Raw genomic sequence first — 20903 nt, forward strand, 5'->3', positions numbered from 1 at the left:
ATCAAGGCCTTTAAGTGGCAAAAGCCCCAACAAGCCCCCACTGACCATGGCCGAAGAAAAGGTCGCAAGAGACCCGGTGGTCGAGAAGCCAGAGGACACTCAGAATGAGTTCGAGACATCCAGCCAAGTGGTTCCGGTAGAGAAGGCGGGCTCACTGTCCGCTTTTGGTGACGACGCTCATACCAAAGCCTTGACGCGGAAGCTTCTCTGGAAGCTTGACACAAGGTATGCGTTCTCTTTCTCTAGAAATTCCCGCCCCGTCTTGAGGCGCGACGTGTTGTGCTTAACATATCGCACCATGCAGAATTCTCCCCGTGCTCGCCTTGCTCTTCCTCTGCTCCTTTCTCGACCGTACAAATGTGGGGAATGCAAAGATCCTTGGTCTCGAAAAGGATGCAGGTCTCACCAATGGTCAATATGCAAACGGCCTCGCCATCTTTTTCGCTTTTTATATTGCTGCCGAACTGCCCAGCAATCTGGTTCTCAAGAAGTTCAGCCCGAGACTATGGCTGGCTTTTCTCACCGCTGCGTGGGGTATCATTGGCATGTGTCTAGGTTTCATTCGAAACTATGGTGGATTTTTGGCTGTGCGAGCATTCCTGGGTCTTGCAGAGGGAGGATTACTGCCAGGTATGCATTCAGCCTTTCGCCATCTTTCTCCCGAATCGACGGGAAGACGAAAGAGTCCATGATTGATTCTAATCCTCTGGTCACAGGCATGGTGCTCTATCTATCAGGAATGTACACCAGAGGCGAGTTGGCCCTTCGCATTGGACTGTTCTATACCAGCGCATCTCTTGCTGGAGCCTTTGGAGGTCTTTTGGCACGTGGTCTTTCTGCCATCGGCCCTACTGGCAGCGCTGTGGATGCTGGGTGAGTAGCCTCCTCTCCAACTGCCCTGGGGGTCATACTAACGAGAAATGTTTGACAGATGGCGCTGGATCATGATTATCGAGGGTCTTTTGACCTTTGCAGCTGGAGTGATTGCATATTTCCTTCTCCCAAACAGCGTATCAACAGCCTGGTTTCTCAAGCCTGAGGAGCGCGAACTCGGCAAGAGGAGGTTACGGAACGACACCTCTGCACACTTACCCGACGGCCACAATGCAGAAGGAGTAGAGAGGTTCCGATGGTCAGAAGTCCGACGGGGAGTTTTCAATGTCCAACTGTGGCTGACCGCAACGGCCTACTTCTCGATTCTTTCCGGCCTGTACTCATTTGGGCTGTTCCTGCCAACCATTATCAAAGGTCTGGGCTACACGGCGAACGAGGCCCAGTTGTGGTCCGTTATTCCTTATGCTGTTGCAGCTGTTATCACAGTGGTTGTCGCCCTTGCCTCGGATCGCTTCAAACTGCGAGGTGTTGCGATGCTCTTCAGCTTGCCGCTGGCCATCATCGGATATGCGGTTATCGCCAATGTGGACGAGCACGACAACCACACGAAGTATGGCATGACATTCTTGATGGCCACAGGATTGTATGCCAGCGTTCCTCCTGTTCTAGTATGGAACTCCAACAATTCAGCCGGACACTACAAACGTGCCACGACAAGTGGCATGCAGCTCGCTATCGCAAACGCCGGTGGTTTTGTCAGCGGTGAGTGCTGATCTTTGTCCGTCGTTGAACCAGAATGTTTGTCGCTGATGTCTGAGAATAGCCTTCATCTATCCTTCCACGCAAGCTCCTCAATACCACAAATCGCACACCATCATCCTGGGACTGCTGGTCTATGCATGGTTCGCGTAAGTCCTCCAAGATGTGCTTCTGATATTGGTCAAATGTGTTCCCTTTCTAACAATTGACCGATAGGATATTGTGCAATGTCCTATATTGCGCAAAGATCAATCGCGACAAGGCGAACGGCAAATACGACAAATACATTGGGTACGGTGATGACCGAGATCCGTCATTCAAGATGGTTCTGTGATGATCTAGACGATGTGTCGACAAGCCTATATTGGGGTAGAGCAGATTCGATGTTTCATGATGGATGGCTAAAAACGGGTTTATGCATGTAGTTTCTCCTTTGCGGGGTGTGAAGGAGGAGGATACACTCTGGCCCCGTTTAGAAGCGGGGTATTGTAATTGAATTGGTTGTACTCGGTATAGACCAGCTTGTCCCAGGTCAGTGTCGATTCCTGGACAACTATAGACTCAGAAGACAAGTCAGACTGTGAAAGATACTCGCTGTTTCCTTTTTGGTCCGTGACGGAAAGTGATAGTGACAGTGACAGCAGCCTCTTCCTTGTAACTACCTCGCCTCACCACGACTTCTTTGTCTAGTTTTCAGTCCGCTCTGAAATCTCTCACACAACACACCACACACGACATCATACCACACCTCACGATCCATCTACACCAAGCTACCTGTATCGTCCACCTCAGTCAAAATGTCTTCCTCTCGTCCGCCCAACCCGACCCAAATCCCCAACAATCTGCCTGGCCTGACCACTCACATCACCGGTCACGATGGCAACACCGGCAAAGCCATCGTTCAGGACAGCAGACCCGGCAATTGGACTGTCTTTGACGACAAGCTCATGGGCTTCAACGTGGTGTACACAACCTCAGAGTTTCCCCCAGACCTCAACAACGACCGTGACCTCAAGACGCACGACGAAGTCGTCGCCAGCGGCAAACTCGGGCTCGTCAACACCAACGGCACAGTCTGCCGGGTTGTCGACATGGCGCCGGGCTACGAATGTATCATGCACCGAACTCAGAGTCTCGACTACGGCATTGTCCTTGAGGGGACGATCGAGATGATCCTGGACAGCGGCGAGAGAAGATTGATGCAAAGAGGAGATGTCGCTGTGCAGAGAGCCACGATGCACGCCTGGAAGAATACCAGCGAGACGGAGTGGTCACGCATGATCTTTGTGTTGCAGGACTGCAAGAGCTTGGAGGTCGGAGGCAAGGCGTTGAAGGAAGACTTGGGCAAGGGTGTCGAAGGATTGCCACCAAGTGGCAATGACTCCTAGGCATGCGTCTGCAGCGACCTGTCTGATGCTCTGGGAGAGAGGTGGGAAGAGGGGACAAGCAACTCAAACAATACAATGAGCACCAATTTGAATGTGTTTCGATAGAGAAACTGAAGCGACGCTGTGAATGAGACCGCTCCTTTCCTTTACCCTAGGCAATGAATTCTATGTATCCTCTACCAGCTAGCTGCACAGTGGTCCACTGGTCGTCCTGGGCGCGCCCCCCTTTTACTTGATTCTCTACCCTCCTACTCCGCAGTCATGTGGCTCCCACCCGCCGTTTCGATGGGTGTTTCGTTGCCGCTTTCCCGGATTTGGGGGCGTCGTTGTGGGCCTGAATGTTGACGGGCGATTAAAACCGGGACAACGATAAGGGACTTTTTGCCCAGCCAGCCAAACTCTGGGCACAACTGGCAGGTCCAAGTTTGGTGCCTCTCCCTCTCTCATTCAAGAGTCTCTGTACCTCTACAAACACCTCAGACTCATTGCTTTTATGTATATACACTAGTAATTTTGGTTATATAACCTCGTTGCTTTACCCGCATGCGTGTACCTTATTCACAAGCTCGGACAAGAAAGACCCCGGATATACGTCCCGGAAACTCCTGAAGACGCGACAACCTCACAACCCCCGGAACTCAGTCTTGCACCCGACAGAACCGTCGTTGAACGATTCCGCCGCGCGCCGGGAAAGGGGTTTCACACCTGTGCGCTCGCGCAGTCAGCGCTTTTCTGCCGGTCTTGCGACAGAGCGTGTCCAAGACGACGATGCGCCGAGGCTGCGGCCTGGGGCAACGAGTTCGCGAAAACAATGGGATGGCCGCGCACTTCTTCATTAGGCATAGACAACACAACCTCCATGTCACGCATACGGGGTCGGGGAGAATCAGATGTCGAGAAGGAAGGGTTCCTGAACCGTCACCCTCACGGCAGCGAAGACGATAGCAACGACATGTTTGACGACGAAGACGGAAACCCCTCGCTCGCATCCTCTCGGGCCACCTCTGCCTCCTACAGACCCATGCTCATCAACAAAGCCTACAGTTCCAATCGATCCTCTTCCCCTGCCTATCTCGGCAGAATGCCTCGATCAATCATGCGGTATCTCTGCCTCGGTGTCGCCCTCACCCTCCTCATCTTCATGTTTTCGCTGGTCAGAATGAGTTATGTCGCTGAACAGGAGGTGCAAGAGGCGATTGAACAAAAAGAGATCAAGCCGAGGCCTCCTCCGTGGGAAGAATTCCCATTTCTGCAAAGATATTACAGCGGAATACGATCGTTGGTTCCAGTCGCGAGTAACGTGCCTGAATACCCCAGGAAAGAGGACGAGGTGGAATGGGAGAAATTGAATATCACTGAGGAGGCGGTCGAGGATCTGCCGGCAGAGGAAGCCCCGACGGGGAAGGAGAGGAGAAAGAGAGCGATTCCATCTAGCAAGAGATTCGACCCATATCCCAGTTATTCTTCACCAGAATACATTGCCAAATACGGTGACAAGGTAGATTGTTACCTGGATGCCGAGAACACCGTCGAGATACCGCGCGTGCGCATCTATGAGGGCATCCCACGAGGGTTTCCGGATATGGTCATGGGTTCGGCCAAGCTCCTTGGACTCAGGGACGACATCTGCTACGATCGATTTGGTCGGCTAGGTCCGTACGGCCTTGGATACAGCATCAACCGGGGCGGGAGCGGTGCCCAACAGGAAGGCGAAAGAGAGGGTGCTGATTTGGTATGGCAGGAAGCCCCCGAGGTGGATTGGAGAACCGTTCAATGGGCCGACGCTCAGCAACGATGTGTTCTGGCAAACAATCACCGCTTCAAGGACCTCCCAGAGAAGCCGCGAATCGACACGTTTCGAGTGATGCCCGTCGGCACAGTCTACAACAAGAGAGATGAGGTGGTTGACGTTGAGGCAATGCCGCCAAAGCCGAGTGACGTGCCAAAGAAACCCAAGTCCGGATCAGAAAGACTTCCCCGTACAGCGGTCGTGATCCGTACCTGGTGGGACTATCCATACACACCTGAAGACAAGATCTACCTCCGATCCCTCATCTCAGAACTGAATATGCTAAGCGGTGGAGAATATGTGGTGCATTTCCTGGTCCAAGTCAAATCCAACGACGTGCCTATCTTTTCCGACGATGAGACCTACGAGCGTGTTCTTCGAGACTCGTTGCCCGAAGAATTCCGTGGCATGGGCACTCTTTGGACCGAGAAGCAAATGGAGCTCATGTACGGCGGTCTGGAAGAGACAAACATGCGCGGCTTGCCTGTTCACGGGGTGTACCGCAGTACCTTTATGCCAATGCAGTACTTTGCCTATCAACATCCCGAGTACGATTTCTTCTGGAATTGGGAGATGGACATTCGGACCACACACCACTGGTACCATTTCTTCGACAGTATCACGAAATGGGCCAAACAACAACCCCGCAAACTTCTCTGGGAGAGAAACAGCCGGTTCTATGTCCCCTCGGAACACGGTGAATGGGAAGACTTTAGCCAAATGGTTCGCATTCAGACGGAACATGGCACAAACAGCGTCGCCAACCTGTGGAGCAGCCTGAACCACGCCAACAAGGATCCCAATGACCCGAGCTCGAAGCACAGTCCTGCAGGAGCAATGAAACAACAAGGAGACAAACCAATCTGGGGTCCTGAACGACCGCTCGATGATGACGTCGCCATGGATAGTGACCCAACTCCACCGACCTCCTTTGACAAAGATAAATACACGTGGGGCGTCGGCGAAGACGCAGACCTGATCGTGTTCAACCCACTGTTCGATCCCGACGGCACGACGTGGCTTCTTACGGACGATACCACGGGTTATAATATCACGCGTGGCCGACCCCCCCGGCGTACTGCCATTATTACAGCATCTCGTCTCTCGCGTCGATTGCTGTTGACCATGCACAAGGAAACGGCGCTCAAGAAACACACCATGTTCTCGGAAATGTGGCCCGCCTCATGTGCGTTGCAGCACGGCTTGAAAGCAGTCTACGTGCCTCATCCAGAGTATGTCGACCGCAAATGGCCCACCAACTACCTCGCTTCGGTCTTCAACGGAGGGCGCAACGGTGCCACAGGTGGCGCCCGCACTTCGGTATTTGGCGAGCGCGAACACAACTTCCGAGGGACGACGTGGTATTACAATGCCGGCTTTCCGGAAGTGCTCTGGCATCGATGGTTGGGAATGAAGTTCCACAACGACGGCGGAGAACAGTTTGAGCTCGCAGGCGAGGGCAGGATGTGCCTGCCGGGAATGCTATTGCACCCGGTCAAGAGGGTCGACCTGGTACAGGAAGGGAGGAGGGCCGATCAAGCCGGATAGGAAAAGGCCGGTCGACACAAGACGTTCTTCCTGCCATAAAAGCAGGGCCGTGAAACCCATTTTCTTGGACAAAGAAAAACCAAACAACGCACGAGGACGAGTCTTGGACATGTGTGAGTTCTGGAACAACATGCACGAATGTACACGCAACGTTTTGCTGGGCCGGGGTTGGACAAACTCGTTATGTACTACCGTACGTACCAGGTACCAGGTACCTTAGCTTACCTTACCCACTTTTACCTATGTATGTACCAGGTTCGTGGTGGTACCCGTACCTACAGTACCTTTGTAGATATGCTCAAGGTACAAAAGGCACGCGAGGGTCTGCAATGTCGATTGCTTGGTGTTTACAAACTCACGGCCTCGACCTCGAATGATCTTGAATCTTGAATCTTGAATCTTGAATCTTGATCTTTTTCTCGTCTACCGTATTACATTGCAATGTATTACCATTCCATGTCTCACGAGCCTAGCCTAGCCTAGCCTAGAATCGAATGGTCAACCATGCCCTCCACCCACTTATTTGTGTGGAAAGTAGGGGGAACCGTTGCGATTTGATTTCGGCCATGACCTTTGCGAGTCACAGTACGGAGTACTGCACCCCGGATGAATGAGAACTCTTGGCTTGAAAATCCTGGATCAATGGGCCTGCGAAGTGAGTCCATCCATGAATGTAGGAGGACGAGGGAGTGACAGGACACAGAGGGACGGGTGTCGTTTTTCTGCAAGCTAGCTGCTTTGAACAGGCGCGACCACGCACTTCGGCCCATGGACGTTGGCTCTTGAAATGTCGGTAGTACTGTATTAGTCAAGTGGCTAGGACCAGACGACGCACCGTCCGCTCCGTTGCGCGCTCGAGCTTCTGAGCGTTCCCTACAATACTCTCTGGCGCAAAACGCTGGTGTGCGCACTTGAGCCGCCAATAGAATGCTTTTTCTTATCGATCAAGCCTGTTCTCATTCGGTGTGAAAGACAGCTTTTTGCCTTTTCTTTTCGCTCGGACGAAGATAGACAGACAGATAGACAGAAGACAGACAGACACCACCAGATTCGACTGCTCCTCATTGGCAAGAGAAGTGTCTTCCCCATTTTGTTGATTCTGGCTCAGATTACCCAATTCAACAACAGATGTGGCCCCTTTTCGCGACACCTGACGAGTTAGATTCCTCCTCCAACCTGGAGACCTATATGCCAAAAAGAAAGAAGAGGCTGTCAACAGGTGGACCGATAAACCCCGGGAAGGCCGCTCTAGCAGTGCATGTCGAACTTGGGCTTTCGGTCAGATGTGAAAGATCCCCAGTGTTGCTCGCTTGCAGTTTGTCCGTCGTCGCCAATCGCGTCAGCCTTGCCGGGCTCGTCAAATGCTTCGAACCAGAACAAGTCAATGCCCCAGTCCAGAAGCCCACACACGGCAGACTGCCAGTACGTTTTCATGTTGTCGTCGCCGGCCTTTGCCGCGCCAGCATCCGTGCCTCCGGTGCCAGGCCAGCCGGTTTCTTGTGATATCTGTCAGAAATGTTCCGTGCTTTTCACCAGTTTCAAAGAATTGTTCTTACCGCCATTCATAAAATGGATCTTGTCCAGGCTGCCGGTGACTTCCTGGACGTGACCGAGCGCCTGGGCCATGTCATCAAAGTAGGTCTTTGTTGCGTTGGAGATATCTTGGTATTGCCAGTAGGAAAAGCCATTGGCCAGACTGTTCTTGGTCAGCACCGGTCCCGTTACACGCAGAGGTAGGTAGCTCTCACATTAGCTGAATACCGCTCTTGATGATGGAGTCCATGGTCCCATTATTCCAACAGTTCCAGCTGTCTGCACTCCCGAGTTGGGTGTCCGGATAGGACTTTTGCATATCGGCAATCCAGCCTAGAAGATCATCGGCGTTGTAGGTGCCGCGATACATGCCCTCCGAACCGATTGTGATGCCGTACAGCGTATCACCAAAAGAGGTGGGATCGGCCTCGTCAATCGCTGCCTTCTCCCTGTCATAGGCACCTCCATCAGGCCTAATATTGAATCATGTCCATTAGCCCTGAGTTTCCATCAACCTGCGCCCAGAATACCACTCACCACATGCCCAACAACACCTTTATGCCTGCAGACTTGGCCGCGGGAAGAACTTGGGAGGGCGTCTTGCACGGGTTGCCAAACTGATCGGACGAGGAATAGGTCCGGACGATCTGAGCATCGGTGTTGCTCAGGATAGCCTTGAAGTCGGCTTCGAAGTCGGACTGCGTTTTGCAGGTGCCATCTGGGTTGGTATTTCCCACGGCGAAGCCTAGGGTCCCAGCTGCCGACACTGCCAGCGGTGCCGTAGCTAAAACTGTGGAAAGCACATCGCGGAGTTGCATGTTGAAATGGTGGTCCCTGAGCAGACGATGGGGGTTCGGAGATCGAATCTCGGGGGAACGTGAGAATCAGGCTTGAGAAAGGTGGAAAAGAAGGACTCCAACGAGAGACAGAATGGCCGGAAAGAGTGACTGGAAAAGGCAATGTTTGCAATACAAAGACTGTGAATGACGAGGAAAAGGAAGACGAGCAATGGGCAATGAGCTGAAGCGCAAACACGGGTTCTTCCCCAGAAGTTTGGGACTCGATCCCCTTGAATTGACGCGCCTGGAGCCGTTGTTCCTGAACTATTCCATTCCAGGAACGTGGCTACTGCCGCCTTACGCCGCGCTGCGCCTCAATGCGGGTGCGTACGATCTTGGCGCCAAGACTACATGCACTGACTACTGGCAATAGGGGGAAGCAGGGGAGACTTAAGGCTGCGAAACAACACACTGACAGACACATTTCGATTGCAACTGGTAGTGGGAAATATCTGTCAAGTCCGTCTACAACCATGTCATCATCAATCCATCAGGCTGCACAGAGCCCCAACACGTCCGAAGGTAGAGTCCATGTCCTCATAATGTCGCTCCTGGCCTGGAATTGCATCAGGAGACCCGCCTCCATATGCCAACTGATATGGCAATGTAAGGCCCAAAGTCCGGGGTTGTCTGCAACAAATCGGATGAGCGCCCAGCCGTATGCGTCAACCATGAGCGTGTCTCGTCGCATGACATTCGAAAGTGTCCGATTCAAGCTATCATAGGTTGACCAGTCGAAGTACTGATCCGGAGACGAGGCAAGAACCCAAAAGGTATGACCGTGGAGATGGAAAGGATGGGCTCCTTCGTCGTAGTTGGTGATCAAAAGATCCACCACAGCGTAATCGGGAATGTCAATGACATATTGACTGGCACTGAATGCTGAGCTGACTCCAGAGGTCGTAAATGAGGCATTGCCCGCCTGGAGGCCAGCTACGGCTTGGTTCAATGTGGGCACATCGGCCATCACCCAGGAGGTCCCATTGATAAAGGCACGATCCAGGGCATAGTCTCCAATCTGGAAATTTGCCGCGATGGCGTACATTATACTGGCTGGTGGTGCTTCTGATTCGAAGAGCGGCGTCAACAATGACGAGTTCAGACCGACGCATTCAACATCCATCGCATCCTTCCAGTCTGTCGAATTGACTGGCACGTCTGTGCTATTGGTATACGTTATCAATGCCATAACATTAGGGTCGAGGATCGGATTGGTTCCGAAGCAGAACGTGTTCATCTGGGCTCGAATCCAGTAGTTCGATCCTGCCGTCTGATTGGCGTTGACGACGATTGAGTATCTCTGCGCCACAGCAATGTCGAGTCGGTGCACAGAAAGAGGCTCTGTCGCGATTCCATCCGCTTCAATAACGGAGAGGGCATGGTTGTCTATTGAGAATTCGAATGTCGCGAAAGCTCCCGTGTTGATCAGCCGATACCGATAACGTTTGCCGTGCTCAACCGTAAACACCGCACGTGTCGAGTTTTGCTCGCAGACATAGCCACTATCGGAGTCGAGTGTTGAACAGTTGAAATAGTTGGTACCCTGAATCAAGCCATTGTCAGGCACGGGCTCACTATTCTCATTGCCGCTTGAGAGGTAGTCGGGCAAAAGGGCCTGGCTATAGTCATGGTACCAGTCTTGGATAAGCATAACCTGGTCCACGTCATAGAGCTTTTGCAGTTTGAGCTCATCTGGTGAATGTATAATTAGTGGTCCGACTGGTCCATCTCCATTCGTGGTCGAATAGTGGGTGTGATACCAATAAGTTCCGAACTGGTTTTCCACGGTAAAGTTATAAGTGAAACTTGCCCCCGGTGGAATAGGGCATTGCGTTATTCCGGACGTACCGTCCATCCAGTTTGTACCATTCTGGTAAAGCCCATGCCAGTGAAAGGCAGTCCCGTTCCGGAGATTGTTTTGAACATGGACGAGAATCCGATCGCCCACATTAGCACGAATCAGCGGGCCTGGGATACGACCATTGATGGCGATGACCTCACGGAAGACACCATCCGGCGACAGCTCGATCTCATCAATGGTGAAATTGTATTCGCGTGTGGTCGGCGATGCATTGAAGTCCCAGCCTGCCATGTCGAGGGTGTAGTCTTCAACATTTGATCTCCATGGAGGAACCAGTAGAGATGCATGTGAGTCCTCGGTGGGCGACGAGCTGTTTGACGACGAGGGAGCACCAGCGGTGCTTTTCGATTGACCCTTGTTAGAATGATTTAGTCCCAGTCCAAGACCCAGCCCTAGCGCCAGTCCCAGTACAACCACTACAACGACCACGGAGAAAACGAGGTATGTTGTTCTTCGAGAGCCTTTCGAATGCACGCCAGTATCTTTCCCACTTGACGGCACTCCCGCACCGAAATATGGAGTGGCATTCTGCCCTTGAGTGCTCTTTTGCTCTGCAGACATATCTTGAGGTATTTTTCCTGACAGAACGATCGATCTGGAACACACGCAGTCGACAATGGAATGGTGTCGAATGACTTGTAAAAGTACACACAGGAGTTTAATCTCACCGGCGGGGCATCTTTTCAGGTTTGCAATCAAAATCTCTCTTACCCGTTCCCGTCGTGGCAAGAGAGACAAAATGCTGGGATGATAGTGGGCAGTACACCAGTCTAGCCGTCTGAGGTGCTCGCATCCTCTTCGCAATCACTGGTATGGTTGCCCAGATGGGCGTAGGCTGCCATGCCAGCTCGCATGGATACCAGCACAAATGGCAAGGCTATTGTTGGGTCGCCTTCGCTCAAAGTGACATTGATGCATGTTGAGGACGCCGTGCAGACGTTGCCAGTAGCGAGAAGCGGTCATCCTCCGGCAAGCCTCTGTCCTCCGTGATCTCCATCCTATCAGAAGGAACACGTTTCTAAGCAGCCTGCCCCTGCTCGAACCTTGCATGAGGTTCAAGGTCCAAATCATGAGGTTGTCGTTGGAAGAAAGAAGTAAAGTTGAACGGCACGTGCTTGAACCTCAGAATTGGTTGGCCTGTTGCCTTGGCGCTCATTGCTTAGCATCACTAGCGCGGATTGGCAACGTTGTACCAACCCCAATTAAGGATCCACTCTGTCCTTAAGCTTCGACAAGGCGTTCTAGTAAACAGACAGACGGACTACTAGGTACCTAAACATTACTCCACCAGAAGCTTTGGCTCGGTGGGTAGCTGGCCCCTCACGACATGCTTTTTCACGACATCTCTCGTATCCAGGAATGGTAACGTCAAGCATGCGATGGCCCAAAACCCTGCTCGAAAGATACGCTGCGAGAGAGTGCGTGCACTCAGTTGTGGTCCAGCTGCAATGGGAGCTCTCAGCACCCCAGCAACAAGTTCGGGCGGTGACATCGTAGATCTGTTTTCTTCTACCTTGGGCAGTGGGTAAACCATAAAAGAGCTCGTTGCCCATGATGCTGTTCCCTTGCTTCTGCCAGACTCGGCATCCTTGCGAGCATTCTTGGAAACACACCTCAAAGGCTCTTTCATCACCATGAACTCTCTCGCTTTGCTCGTGGCTGCCGGTGCTTTGGCATCCGCTTCTCCTTTCCAATCCCGACCCGCCGTCTCGACTATCGAGCCCTCGCTCACCCAGATTGAGCAGTCCGCGGCCACTGCTACCAGTCTGTCACCCGTGAGCAATGTCAAGGGCATCGCCTTCAACCGCTTCTACCAGATATGGTTGGAGAACATAGACTACTCAGCGGCTGCTGGTGACCCGAACCAGAAGTTCCTTGCGTCGCAAGGCATCACCTTGACCAACTACTTCGCCGTCACTCACCCCTCGGAGCCCAACTACTGTGCTGCCGCTGGTGGTGACACCTTCGGTATGGACAACGATGATTTCAACCAGATCCCAGAAGACGTTGCCACGGTCGCCGACCTGCTTGACACCAAGGGAATCAGTTGGGGCGAGTATCAGGAAGACATCCCCTTCCCTGGCTTCCAGGGTTTCAATTACTCCAACCAGGTCACTTTCGCCAACGACTACGTCCGCAAGCACGATCCTTTGATCCTGTACAAGTCGGTCACGAACAATGCCACGCGACGAGCGTTGATCAAGGGGTTCGATGGCTTCCAGGACGACCTCGCGAACAAGGCTCTGCCCCAATGGGCTTTCATCACCCCGAACATGACCAACGACGCCCACGACACCAACATCACGTTTTCTTCCCAATGGTTGCGCAACTTCATGAACCCGCTGTTGGCGGACGAGTACTTTATGAACGACACGTTGGTGCTCCTGACCTTCGATGAGAACGAGTCGTACGGGATCCAGAACAAGATCTTCTCCATCCTTGTCGGTGGTGCCGTCCCCGAGCACCTGAAGGGCACCACGGACGACACCTTTTACAACCACTACTCGACGATTGCCTCGGTGTCCCAGAACTGGGGTCTCCCGTCCCTCGGCCGATGGGACTGCCACGCCAACGTCTTCGAGCTCGTGGCCAACAAGACCGGGTACAAGAACGCCAACGTCAACACCAAGGGCCTGTTCTTCAACTCGTCGTACCCGGGCCCCGTGTCTGACGCCCAGTACGTCAATACCTGGCCGGTCCCGACCAACGCCTCCACATGCGCGCACGGCAAGGGTGTCTTGAAATCCGTGGTCAGCACTATCAAGGGCAGGGCCGCTACCATGAACTACACCAACCCGTATCCCTATGATGCCTTGACTGGGAACGATGTGCCGCCGAGAGTTTGAGCGGGAACGACGAGCCCGCCGTAGGGAGATGGTGGCTATGAGAGTATGAGAGTATATGAGTGGGGGGGGGCCCTCTTTCTCGAGTGGGGGCACGAGTCGGAAATGGATAGATAGCTACGAGTACAAGCAGTCAATACGCAAACGTGATCTCTCTAAATATTCTTTTCTCCAGTTTAATTGGTCCCAGTTCGCGATCCTTAATGTTCCATGCTTTGTGGTCGACGGAGCACCATTGCTGCTGACTCCGAACGCGCCTCCGCCTTACTCACTACTGAAGACATCCCACAGGAAGGAAGAAAACTCACTCCCTCGACAAATTTTTTTTTTCAAGTTCCTCCCGCTGAATCCACACGTACAGGCAGACCGCATCGGATCGGGACTCTGTGCCGAGAAGGCCGCAATTTCGTGGTCATCACACCCCGATAGCTCGGACCTTCCAGCTCGAAGCGAGTGAAATAGTGTGGGATCCCGAGTAGCGACTGGCAAGCTGGACGTTTGTAAATGGCTCATAATCATTTGTCCGCCGGATGGGCCAGGGTTCGGGATTCTGTACTTGTACCGAGTACATACCCCTGGTACCCCTCGTAGCCGTTGATGGAGCAAACCCAAGCTACATACCCACATTGAAAGAGCTGCATCCTGGTCGCCTACTGTAGGGATATGTAGGTACTGGCACTAAATCCCGAGGTAGTCAGGCAGTTGCGATACAGTGCCGCGCTTCGACCATCTGATTGGCTACATTCCCCAAAACAGCAACTCCTTCCACCATCCAACCGGAGAGTTCCTTCTCCCAAAGATAACAACCCGCAAACGCGGTTTTCTGGAAATCCTCCCATCGCAAGCTAACACCAGCACCACGACTAGTCTCTCGCACTACTCAAAACTTTCACTACTGCAGCGAGTTGAACAGCCGAACAACCCCCATGGCACAACCGGCTGCTGCACCGCCAATCACCACCATCTGCCCCGCACCACCGAGGTTGCACTTCACACACCTCCAACCTCGCCAACCCTCGACGAACCCGGTCTTGACGTAGCCAAAAGCAAACAATGCGACAATCATCACGCTGATGCTCCAGATCAGCCCCTCCGTGACATTGCTGGTGAAGAAGTATGGGAGGAGTGGCACAAAACCACCAATGAAATATCCCAGCGCGATTGTGAGGGCACACACCACCGCACGACTGGGCGCAGGCTCGGGCGTGTTGTGTTGGAAGTGCATGAGGAAGTCCACCACCGCGTCGGGACTGTTGGAGGTGATGAGCTGATGGGTAAAGTCCTTGAGGAGAGACGGCGAGAGATGGTAGGGCGCGAATATGGACGTGATCTCTGACGACAGGTTGCCGCTCGATTGGAGCACTTGGGTTCGTGTCGACCGGTATGTGGCCTTGTATGCTGCCTCTTCACTCTTTGCACCCAGGTAGCCACCCAAGCCCATTGAAATTGCTCCGGCAATAAGCTCAGCGAGACCACCAAAGACAACAACCTTTGTGTCACCCAGGGCCGAGAGCCCGGCCGTGAGGGCGAAGGGTACCGTCAAGCCATCTGACAGGCCGATGATAGCATCCGAGACTATTCTCGCATTGACAGGGCTGCGCTCTCTTTCTGATGTGAATGAAGGTCTCTCACACATCGTCTCTGCAGAGGTCTCGCTGCTTGTGTCGATGGCATCGTCGCCTTTGCTGAGACGGGATGTTTGTCTCAGCATGGCAGCTTTCTCCGTGTCGACGGGCACCGCTGTGTATGACCGTCTCATCATTGCTTTGAGCATAGCAGCCATGGCATTAGTGTCTTCGAAGCTGTCGATCGACATCTTGTACGAAACCGTCGATGAGCGTGGATCCTCAGGAGGGCAAGCCTTTCTGCAGTCAAAATGACAAGTTGTATGTCCTCAGTAGCTGTGCAGAGCAAGAGGAAAAGCAAGAGGGAATGACCAAAGCTCGAGGGGAATTCACGCAGAGGAGGGAGGCTGGGTGTATTCGAGCTATAGACATTCCTCAACATCCCACGCGCCTTACTGGGTTTACCTTGAAGGGTAATGGGCCATGGTCCGGATGTAACACAGTCAACAAGCTGAAGCCACGCGGCAACGCACTTGCCTTCCATTTCCTACCTTCCTGAAGCAGAATCAAGTCGAATTCTCGACATGGGAACGAAGCTGAAGGTTTCCTAGTGTCAACGCAACGGAATCGCTAGGACTTGAACGCCTGTCGACGGGCAACGTGCACAGCAGCAACAAAACAAAATTTCATGGGCCATAGCTTTTAGCGTGGTGGAAGGAACAGAATGGAAGCAGCTCAGGAACATGGCCCTGGTGGCTCTTATGCAACATGACGATCGCATTGCCCTGGCCACTCGAGCTCGTGAGCAACGTGCCTTGTCAGCTGCAAAGAAAGCAATATGATTGGAGCCTTCGGGGTCATTCCAGCACGCCAATGTCAGACAAGCTCCCCGAAGCTTGCTTTGCCCGGCAGGTCAAAGCTTGGATGGTCTCTAGCATATGCGGGCACGGTGGGTTCAAGGCTTAGGCTAATGCACGTTCCGCCCCGCTGGGTTCATGAGTCTCCACGGTCTCCACTTGACGAGGCTATCTCGATGGCAGCTTTCTTGTATTCCAGCTTCGGGCAGTCAATGCAACACCCTAGCACCTTGCCGAAGCTCGTTATCCACCTGGAAAAGACACAGACTACATGTCCTCAAAACTCTGATGAGCCTATTATCCCGTTCTCGGAAGGTGACATGCCGGTCGTGGAGCGTTGTCCCCATGCGAAAGCAACGTGTTGATAACGATACACCGGCATTGGCTATCAATCTTCGAACGGCACTTGAGATAGGAAATCACGGCATCTTGTGCGCACCGCAGCGGTTGAAAACTGTTCGGAGAGACGCCGTCCAGGACAAGTTTGCGTGTTCAAGGCATGAGGTGTGCAGAAGGCATAAAGCTGAACGCGCTGCCTGCTTCGTCCCTTGAAACCGGTCAAGCGCAAACAACAGAAAGCAGCCCGTTACTTCGAAATGGCAGCCCTACTCTCTTTGCTGGGTGCTTCTGCGCTCATCTCCTCAACTGCCGCTCTCCCAGTCAGCCGACAAGCCTCAATATGGCAAGGGCTGAGCTCGAAGATCACCCACGTCGTCTACCTGATGATGGAGAACCACTCGTTCGACAACATCGCCGGATTCTGGGACTTCAACGATATTGACAACCTGCGCAACATCAATTACTGCAACGAGTTCACCAACCCGAACTGGACCGTGTGGGATGAGCCCCTGCTGATCTGTGCTGGCAAGTACGAGGCTGAAGTGCCCCTGAAGGACCCCGACCACAACTTTGCGGGCACCAGCTACGAGATCTACCGCAAATGGCAGCCAACGGCGGACGACATCCCGGACATGTCAGGCTTCATCGAGAGACAGTCTGAAAAGTACAACGCAACGCCGGGAGATTCCTCGTTTGTGATCAAGGCCTATGACCCCAAAATGGCCACCACTCTCTCGACCTTGGCCCAAAACTATGCATTCTGGGACACCTACTTCGCCGAGCACCCGGGCCCGACTAACCCTAATCGACAATTCGCAACCTCAGGTTCCACCTGCGGTTACGTGGACAACACCGACCAGGCCGCCGGCTGGTTCAGCAATACCACGGGCACCAGCTGCACGCCGTCCATTTTCGAGGCCCTATCGAACAAGAACATTTCGTGGAAGAACTACTACGAGACCGACATCATCGACGCGCACATGTACAAATGGGTCCAGGACAACGCCATGGATCGCCTCGTGCACGCCGACCAGTTTTACAAGGACCTTGAGAACAACGAGCTCCCCCAGTTCTCCTACATCAACCCAGAGTGCTGCACCATCGATTCCATGCACCCGACCAGCAATATGGCCGCGGGAGAGATGATGATCAAGCATCTCTACGACGCGCTGCGCAACTCTTCGTACTGGGATAATTTGTAAGGAGCTCCTCCCTCCCTCCTCGCTTGGTTCCACAAGGTGCCGTGACTAACTTGAATCTCAATGATAAAACAGGCTGCTGATCATGTAAGTTTATCAACCAACTAAAATCCCCCGTACCGGTGACTGGGCTCCGTTTATTCTTTTGGATGGCCGGTGTCTTTACGTCGCCTTCCGCTTTCCCTTTGTCCTCGAAGAATGCTAACTTTGAGGCAGAAACTTCGACGAGCACGGAGGATTCGCCGACCACGTCCCTCCTCCCGTGGGCGTGCCGGCGCCTGCCGACGGCATCACCTTCTCAGGCATGTCTGACGGGCACAACGTCACGTACGACTTCACGCGGCTGGGTGTGCGCGTGCCGGCCTTTGCCATCTCGCCGTGGATCCCGCCCAACACGCTCATCCACGACCAGGGGACCACTTACGCCGAGAACTCGGCCTACACGCACTCGTCGATCCTGCACTTTTTGCAGGAGCTGTGGGGTCTCGAAGGGCTAAACAACCGCGTCCAGTGGGCCAAGACGTTCGAGCACATCTTCGCAGACACCCCGCAGGAGGGCGGTGGCTTGGTGAGCCTGCCCAGCCCGGTCTGGCACGGCGGCTTTGGCCAGCCCGAGCCTGATGCCTTTTATCTCTTGAACCAGGACGAGAGTTACTATGCCAATTTGGATTGATTGATGACCTTGGATAGATAATGGTTTCGAGAGCCCGCACTGTATGCAGGGCATGCACGCACGACATGATGTGTAGATGAGTCCCGAGCCTATATAGCTCGCATGCTTGAAAGAAGAAAGATAAAATAATAAAACATTCCCAAATGATCTGCGCTGAAAATCTCAATCTTCACGAATACTGTGAGAATCTAGGCGGGGGAAGAATGAGGATGTGTAAAGGTACGTAAAGGGCAGGATCCTGCTGTAGGTGTGTGCATCGAATGAGGCGAGTGTGGTGACCATAAGAGGCAGACCAGGATGTGCGAGTCATGCACTCTGATCACAGGCCAATTGAGTCCCTCTGGCCGTGAATCGCCGCCACGGTGAGAGAGTTATGGCCTCTTCCAAAAATCGCAAGATATAAAGCTGGGTGGTGGTGGTGGTGGTGGTGCAGCCTTGTCAATCTCCTCTTCCCCCCCTGTTCAGGGACTGGACTGGGCGCAGGGCCTCTAAATCTCAAGATCTTCGTTCCCCGCAAAGAACGAGACGACGACAGCCGAGAAGAAAACCCCCTCAGTGTCCTTATAGGGCAACTCTCTCCTAGTCATGCATTGACGCGATACCAGACATCCGACCCGCCGAGCAGGGCACTAACCGAGCCTGCAGCGCCGACCGTGACAGGGTCGAGTGGGAGCCATCCCACCGCTGCAGCTGGGATCAGCAAATCACAGGTGTCGATGACCAGTTGCCGAAAGATAGCGTTGCGTTTCGCGGTTAGGGGATTCCTTGGTTTCGACTGCTCCGGTTCGTCGGATTCGTCGACCGCACCCTTGCGGCTAGTCTTTTCGACGACGGTCGAGGTCTTCTCCTCCTTCTTTTGATTGGTTGATTGGTTGTTCTTCGATGATGCAGAGTCCGGGTAGACAAACAAGAGTTCGTAGAGGCTCAGGGCAATGGACGCCGACAGTGCGTAGAACCAGAATTTCAACGCTTCAGTTTGGGCGGTTACCGCCCAAGGTCTCCAGGTGTCGAGGACTGCATCAACCTAGTTGTTGTTGATCGGGTTGAAGGCCCTCAGTCAGTGCGCGCTACGCCGGGGGCTAAAGGTTTAATAGTGGCTTGTTGGAATGCGTACAATGGTAAACATCTCTATGAACAGGTACATGCCGAGCAAGGACCATTTTGAGACAATGAGGAGAGAATGAACGCCGCTTTGCGCGATCGATGGCTGCAATGGCTTTGCTGGTTGATCTTTCGTCGTCTTGCTCGAAGGAAAGGATTGATACTGGGCATACGCCGCATTCCAGCAGTCGATCCATTTGAAGAGACGGAGAAATCGGCGTGCTAGAGACCCACTTTGTCAGTTACCAACCGCTGGGAGAGCAATATGAGCTCGTTCAGGAGGGGAATATATGATATGGGTGACTCGGGTAGAAGTTTCTCACCCAGCGCGAATTGATTCTTGGCTGTGAGCCACAGGGCAGCCTCGTCCGGTGACAGATAGCCGACCGTTGCTGCGATCTGTGAAGTTGACTGTAAAAACTTGAGGCTCTTCTCAACGCCAACTTTTATATCACAAATCATTACGTGTCAGCTCCACTGTCTTGTTAACGACTTGGCGTTATCGCAAGCAAGCAGATTTGCTTTGCCTTGGAGATTTGGAGGCTCGCGTGAGGGAGGATGCCAGGGAAAACGGTCGCTTACGGGCATCATTCGAGAATCTCGTTATGGACTGCAGCATTCTGAACAGGGGGCCAGCAAGGGATTGCTCAATATCTCGGAAAGGAACCTAAAGGGAGTATGCTATTTCAACGTCACCTTAACTCGCAGATACTGGGTGATGACTGGTAATGGTGTTGGCGCTCAATTGAAAAGGGGGAGATAATGACTGAATCGGCCAAGTCCGCGACCAGAGTGGCTCCTCGACCACGAGCACGCCATCACCACGTACGTTGGCACTGAGATGTCCTCCTAGAAGCTGAAAGGGCCTTGAACTGAGAGGCAGCCTGTCGGTTAAGAGTGCCATGGTAATCTCGGACAGATACATGCGCAGTAGATGCCAAAAGGAAAGAAGATGCATAAAGATGAGGATTGGAAGGCTGGAAAGATAAAAGCGGCCAAGGATGATTCCTATTGTAGCACTAGCGTGACATTAGTTCCGCAGTTTATCCGAACAGGCCAGCACCAACTTCATCGCAACAGCAAACAGCACTTTTGGGACCACTGCAACAACCAGGCTGTTCCAACATGGCGGTAATCTCGCGCCTTTTAGTCCTCTTTGGGCTTTTGTCACTGTTTCATGCGTATGTATACCACTAACCCAACCCCCTCCAAGGTCACAGCACTGACGGGGATGTTGCAGAGCCTACTCCGCTCACGAATTTTCGACACTCTCCACAAAACTGCACAAGAACGCCGCTCTCCCTCTGGACATCAAGCTCGAGACCCTGGTATCAGTCTTTTTGGCGTGCTTCGGCCTTGTTCTGGGCTCCGACCCACTGAAACCCGTCAGCTGGAGCGCATGGGCCGGGCAGATTGAGCGGGAAGGCGGATTGGCAAACCCGTTCCGGGGACTGGAGGAGAGGGTGGGCTTTATGGATATCAGGGCACAGAGGAGGGCGTTTGCCGAGTGGGTGAAGCAGCAGGGCGCTGGAGTCAAGAGTTGAGAGATGCTCGATTCACAATATATTCGCCAATAACAAACTTCCTGCTCTACAAAGAGAAATCTCAGCCGTCGCGCAACTAAGGCTACTCGAAGAGGCGGAGCTTGGAATATACTAGTCCACGATGTATACCTTCAAGCTTTGAGGATGGTCCGATACTTCTAAAGCTATCTGCGACGATCGGATAATTCTTGGGCAGTTCTGATCTTCAACACCCAACGCAGTCCTCACGCA

General features: G+C 53.1%; 10 protein-coding genes across 10 annotated transcripts; 6 read left to right on the forward strand and 4 right to left on the reverse strand.

Moving 5' to 3' along the window:
* Window positions 1–46: 46 nt before the first annotated feature.
* Window positions 47–1927, forward strand: AYO20_07267 (hypothetical protein; the record flags this gene model as incomplete). The annotated part of the gene is made up of 6 exons (XM_022645553.1): window positions 47–225; window positions 305–630; window positions 717–873; window positions 932–1596; window positions 1658–1742; window positions 1810–1927. The coding sequence occupies 6 exons, from the start codon at window positions 47–49 to the stop codon at window positions 1925–1927; spliced, it is 1530 nt and encodes a 509-aa protein (XP_022498423.1).
* A 463-nt stretch (window positions 1928–2390) lies between these two features.
* AYO20_07268 (hypothetical protein) lies at window positions 2391–2981 on the forward strand (the record flags this gene model as incomplete). The annotated part of the gene is made up of 1 exon (XM_022645554.1): window positions 2391–2981. The coding sequence occupies one exon, from the start codon at window positions 2391–2393 to the stop codon at window positions 2979–2981; it is 591 nt and encodes a 196-aa protein (XP_022498424.1).
* Window positions 2982–3840: 859 nt separating this feature from the next.
* AYO20_07269 (hypothetical protein) lies at window positions 3841–6318 on the forward strand (the record flags this gene model as incomplete). Its single annotated transcript, XM_022645555.1, has 1 exon — window positions 3841–6318. One exon carries the CDS (start codon window positions 3841–3843, stop codon window positions 6316–6318), a length of 2478 nt encoding a protein of 825 aa, XP_022498425.1.
* A 1248-nt stretch (window positions 6319–7566) lies between these two features.
* On the reverse strand, window positions 7567–8669 carry AYO20_07270 (hypothetical protein; the record flags this gene model as incomplete). Its single annotated transcript, XM_022645556.1, has 4 exons — window positions 7567–7814; window positions 7875–8014; window positions 8067–8324; window positions 8389–8669. 4 exons carry the CDS (start codon window positions 8667–8669, stop codon window positions 7567–7569), a joined length of 927 nt encoding a protein of 308 aa, XP_022498426.1.
* A 511-nt stretch (window positions 8670–9180) lies between these two features.
* On the reverse strand, window positions 9181–11112 carry AYO20_07271 (hypothetical protein; the record flags this gene model as incomplete). The annotated part of the gene is made up of 1 exon (XM_022645557.1): window positions 9181–11112. The coding sequence occupies one exon, from the start codon at window positions 11110–11112 to the stop codon at window positions 9181–9183; it is 1932 nt and encodes a 643-aa protein (XP_022498427.1).
* A 1073-nt stretch (window positions 11113–12185) lies between these two features.
* Window positions 12186–13397, forward strand: AYO20_07272 (hypothetical protein; the record flags this gene model as incomplete). Its single annotated transcript, XM_022645558.1, has 1 exon — window positions 12186–13397. The coding sequence occupies one exon, from the start codon at window positions 12186–12188 to the stop codon at window positions 13395–13397; it is 1212 nt and encodes a 403-aa protein (XP_022498428.1).
* An 889-nt stretch (window positions 13398–14286) lies between these two features.
* AYO20_07273 (hypothetical protein) lies at window positions 14287–15210 on the reverse strand (the record flags this gene model as incomplete). Its single annotated transcript, XM_022645559.1, has 1 exon — window positions 14287–15210. One exon carries the CDS (start codon window positions 15208–15210, stop codon window positions 14287–14289), a length of 924 nt encoding a protein of 307 aa, XP_022498429.1.
* A 1202-nt stretch (window positions 15211–16412) lies between these two features.
* On the forward strand, window positions 16413–18027 carry AYO20_07274 (hypothetical protein; the record flags this gene model as incomplete). The annotated part of the gene is made up of 3 exons (XM_022645560.1): window positions 16413–17353; window positions 17430–17441; window positions 17571–18027. 3 exons carry the CDS (start codon window positions 16413–16415, stop codon window positions 18025–18027), a joined length of 1410 nt encoding a protein of 469 aa, XP_022498430.1.
* Window positions 18028–18610: 583 nt separating this feature from the next.
* On the reverse strand, window positions 18611–19590 carry AYO20_07275 (hypothetical protein; the record flags this gene model as incomplete). The annotated part of the gene is made up of 3 exons (XM_022645561.1): window positions 18611–19051; window positions 19142–19350; window positions 19452–19590. The coding sequence occupies 3 exons, from the start codon at window positions 19588–19590 to the stop codon at window positions 18611–18613; spliced, it is 789 nt and encodes a 262-aa protein (XP_022498431.1).
* A 663-nt stretch (window positions 19591–20253) lies between these two features.
* AYO20_07276 (hypothetical protein) lies at window positions 20254–20672 on the forward strand (the record flags this gene model as incomplete). Its single annotated transcript, XM_022645562.1, has 2 exons — window positions 20254–20309; window positions 20369–20672. The coding sequence occupies 2 exons, from the start codon at window positions 20254–20256 to the stop codon at window positions 20670–20672; spliced, it is 360 nt and encodes a 119-aa protein (XP_022498432.1).
* Window positions 20673–20903: the final 231 nt, after the last annotated feature.

The sequence above is a fragment of the Fonsecaea nubica genome (assembly GCF_001646965.1).
Source record: "Fonsecaea nubica strain CBS 269.64 chromosome Unknown Scaff50, whole genome shotgun sequence".
Lineage (NCBI taxonomy): Eukaryota > Fungi > Ascomycota > Eurotiomycetes > Chaetothyriales > Herpotrichiellaceae > Fonsecaea > Fonsecaea nubica.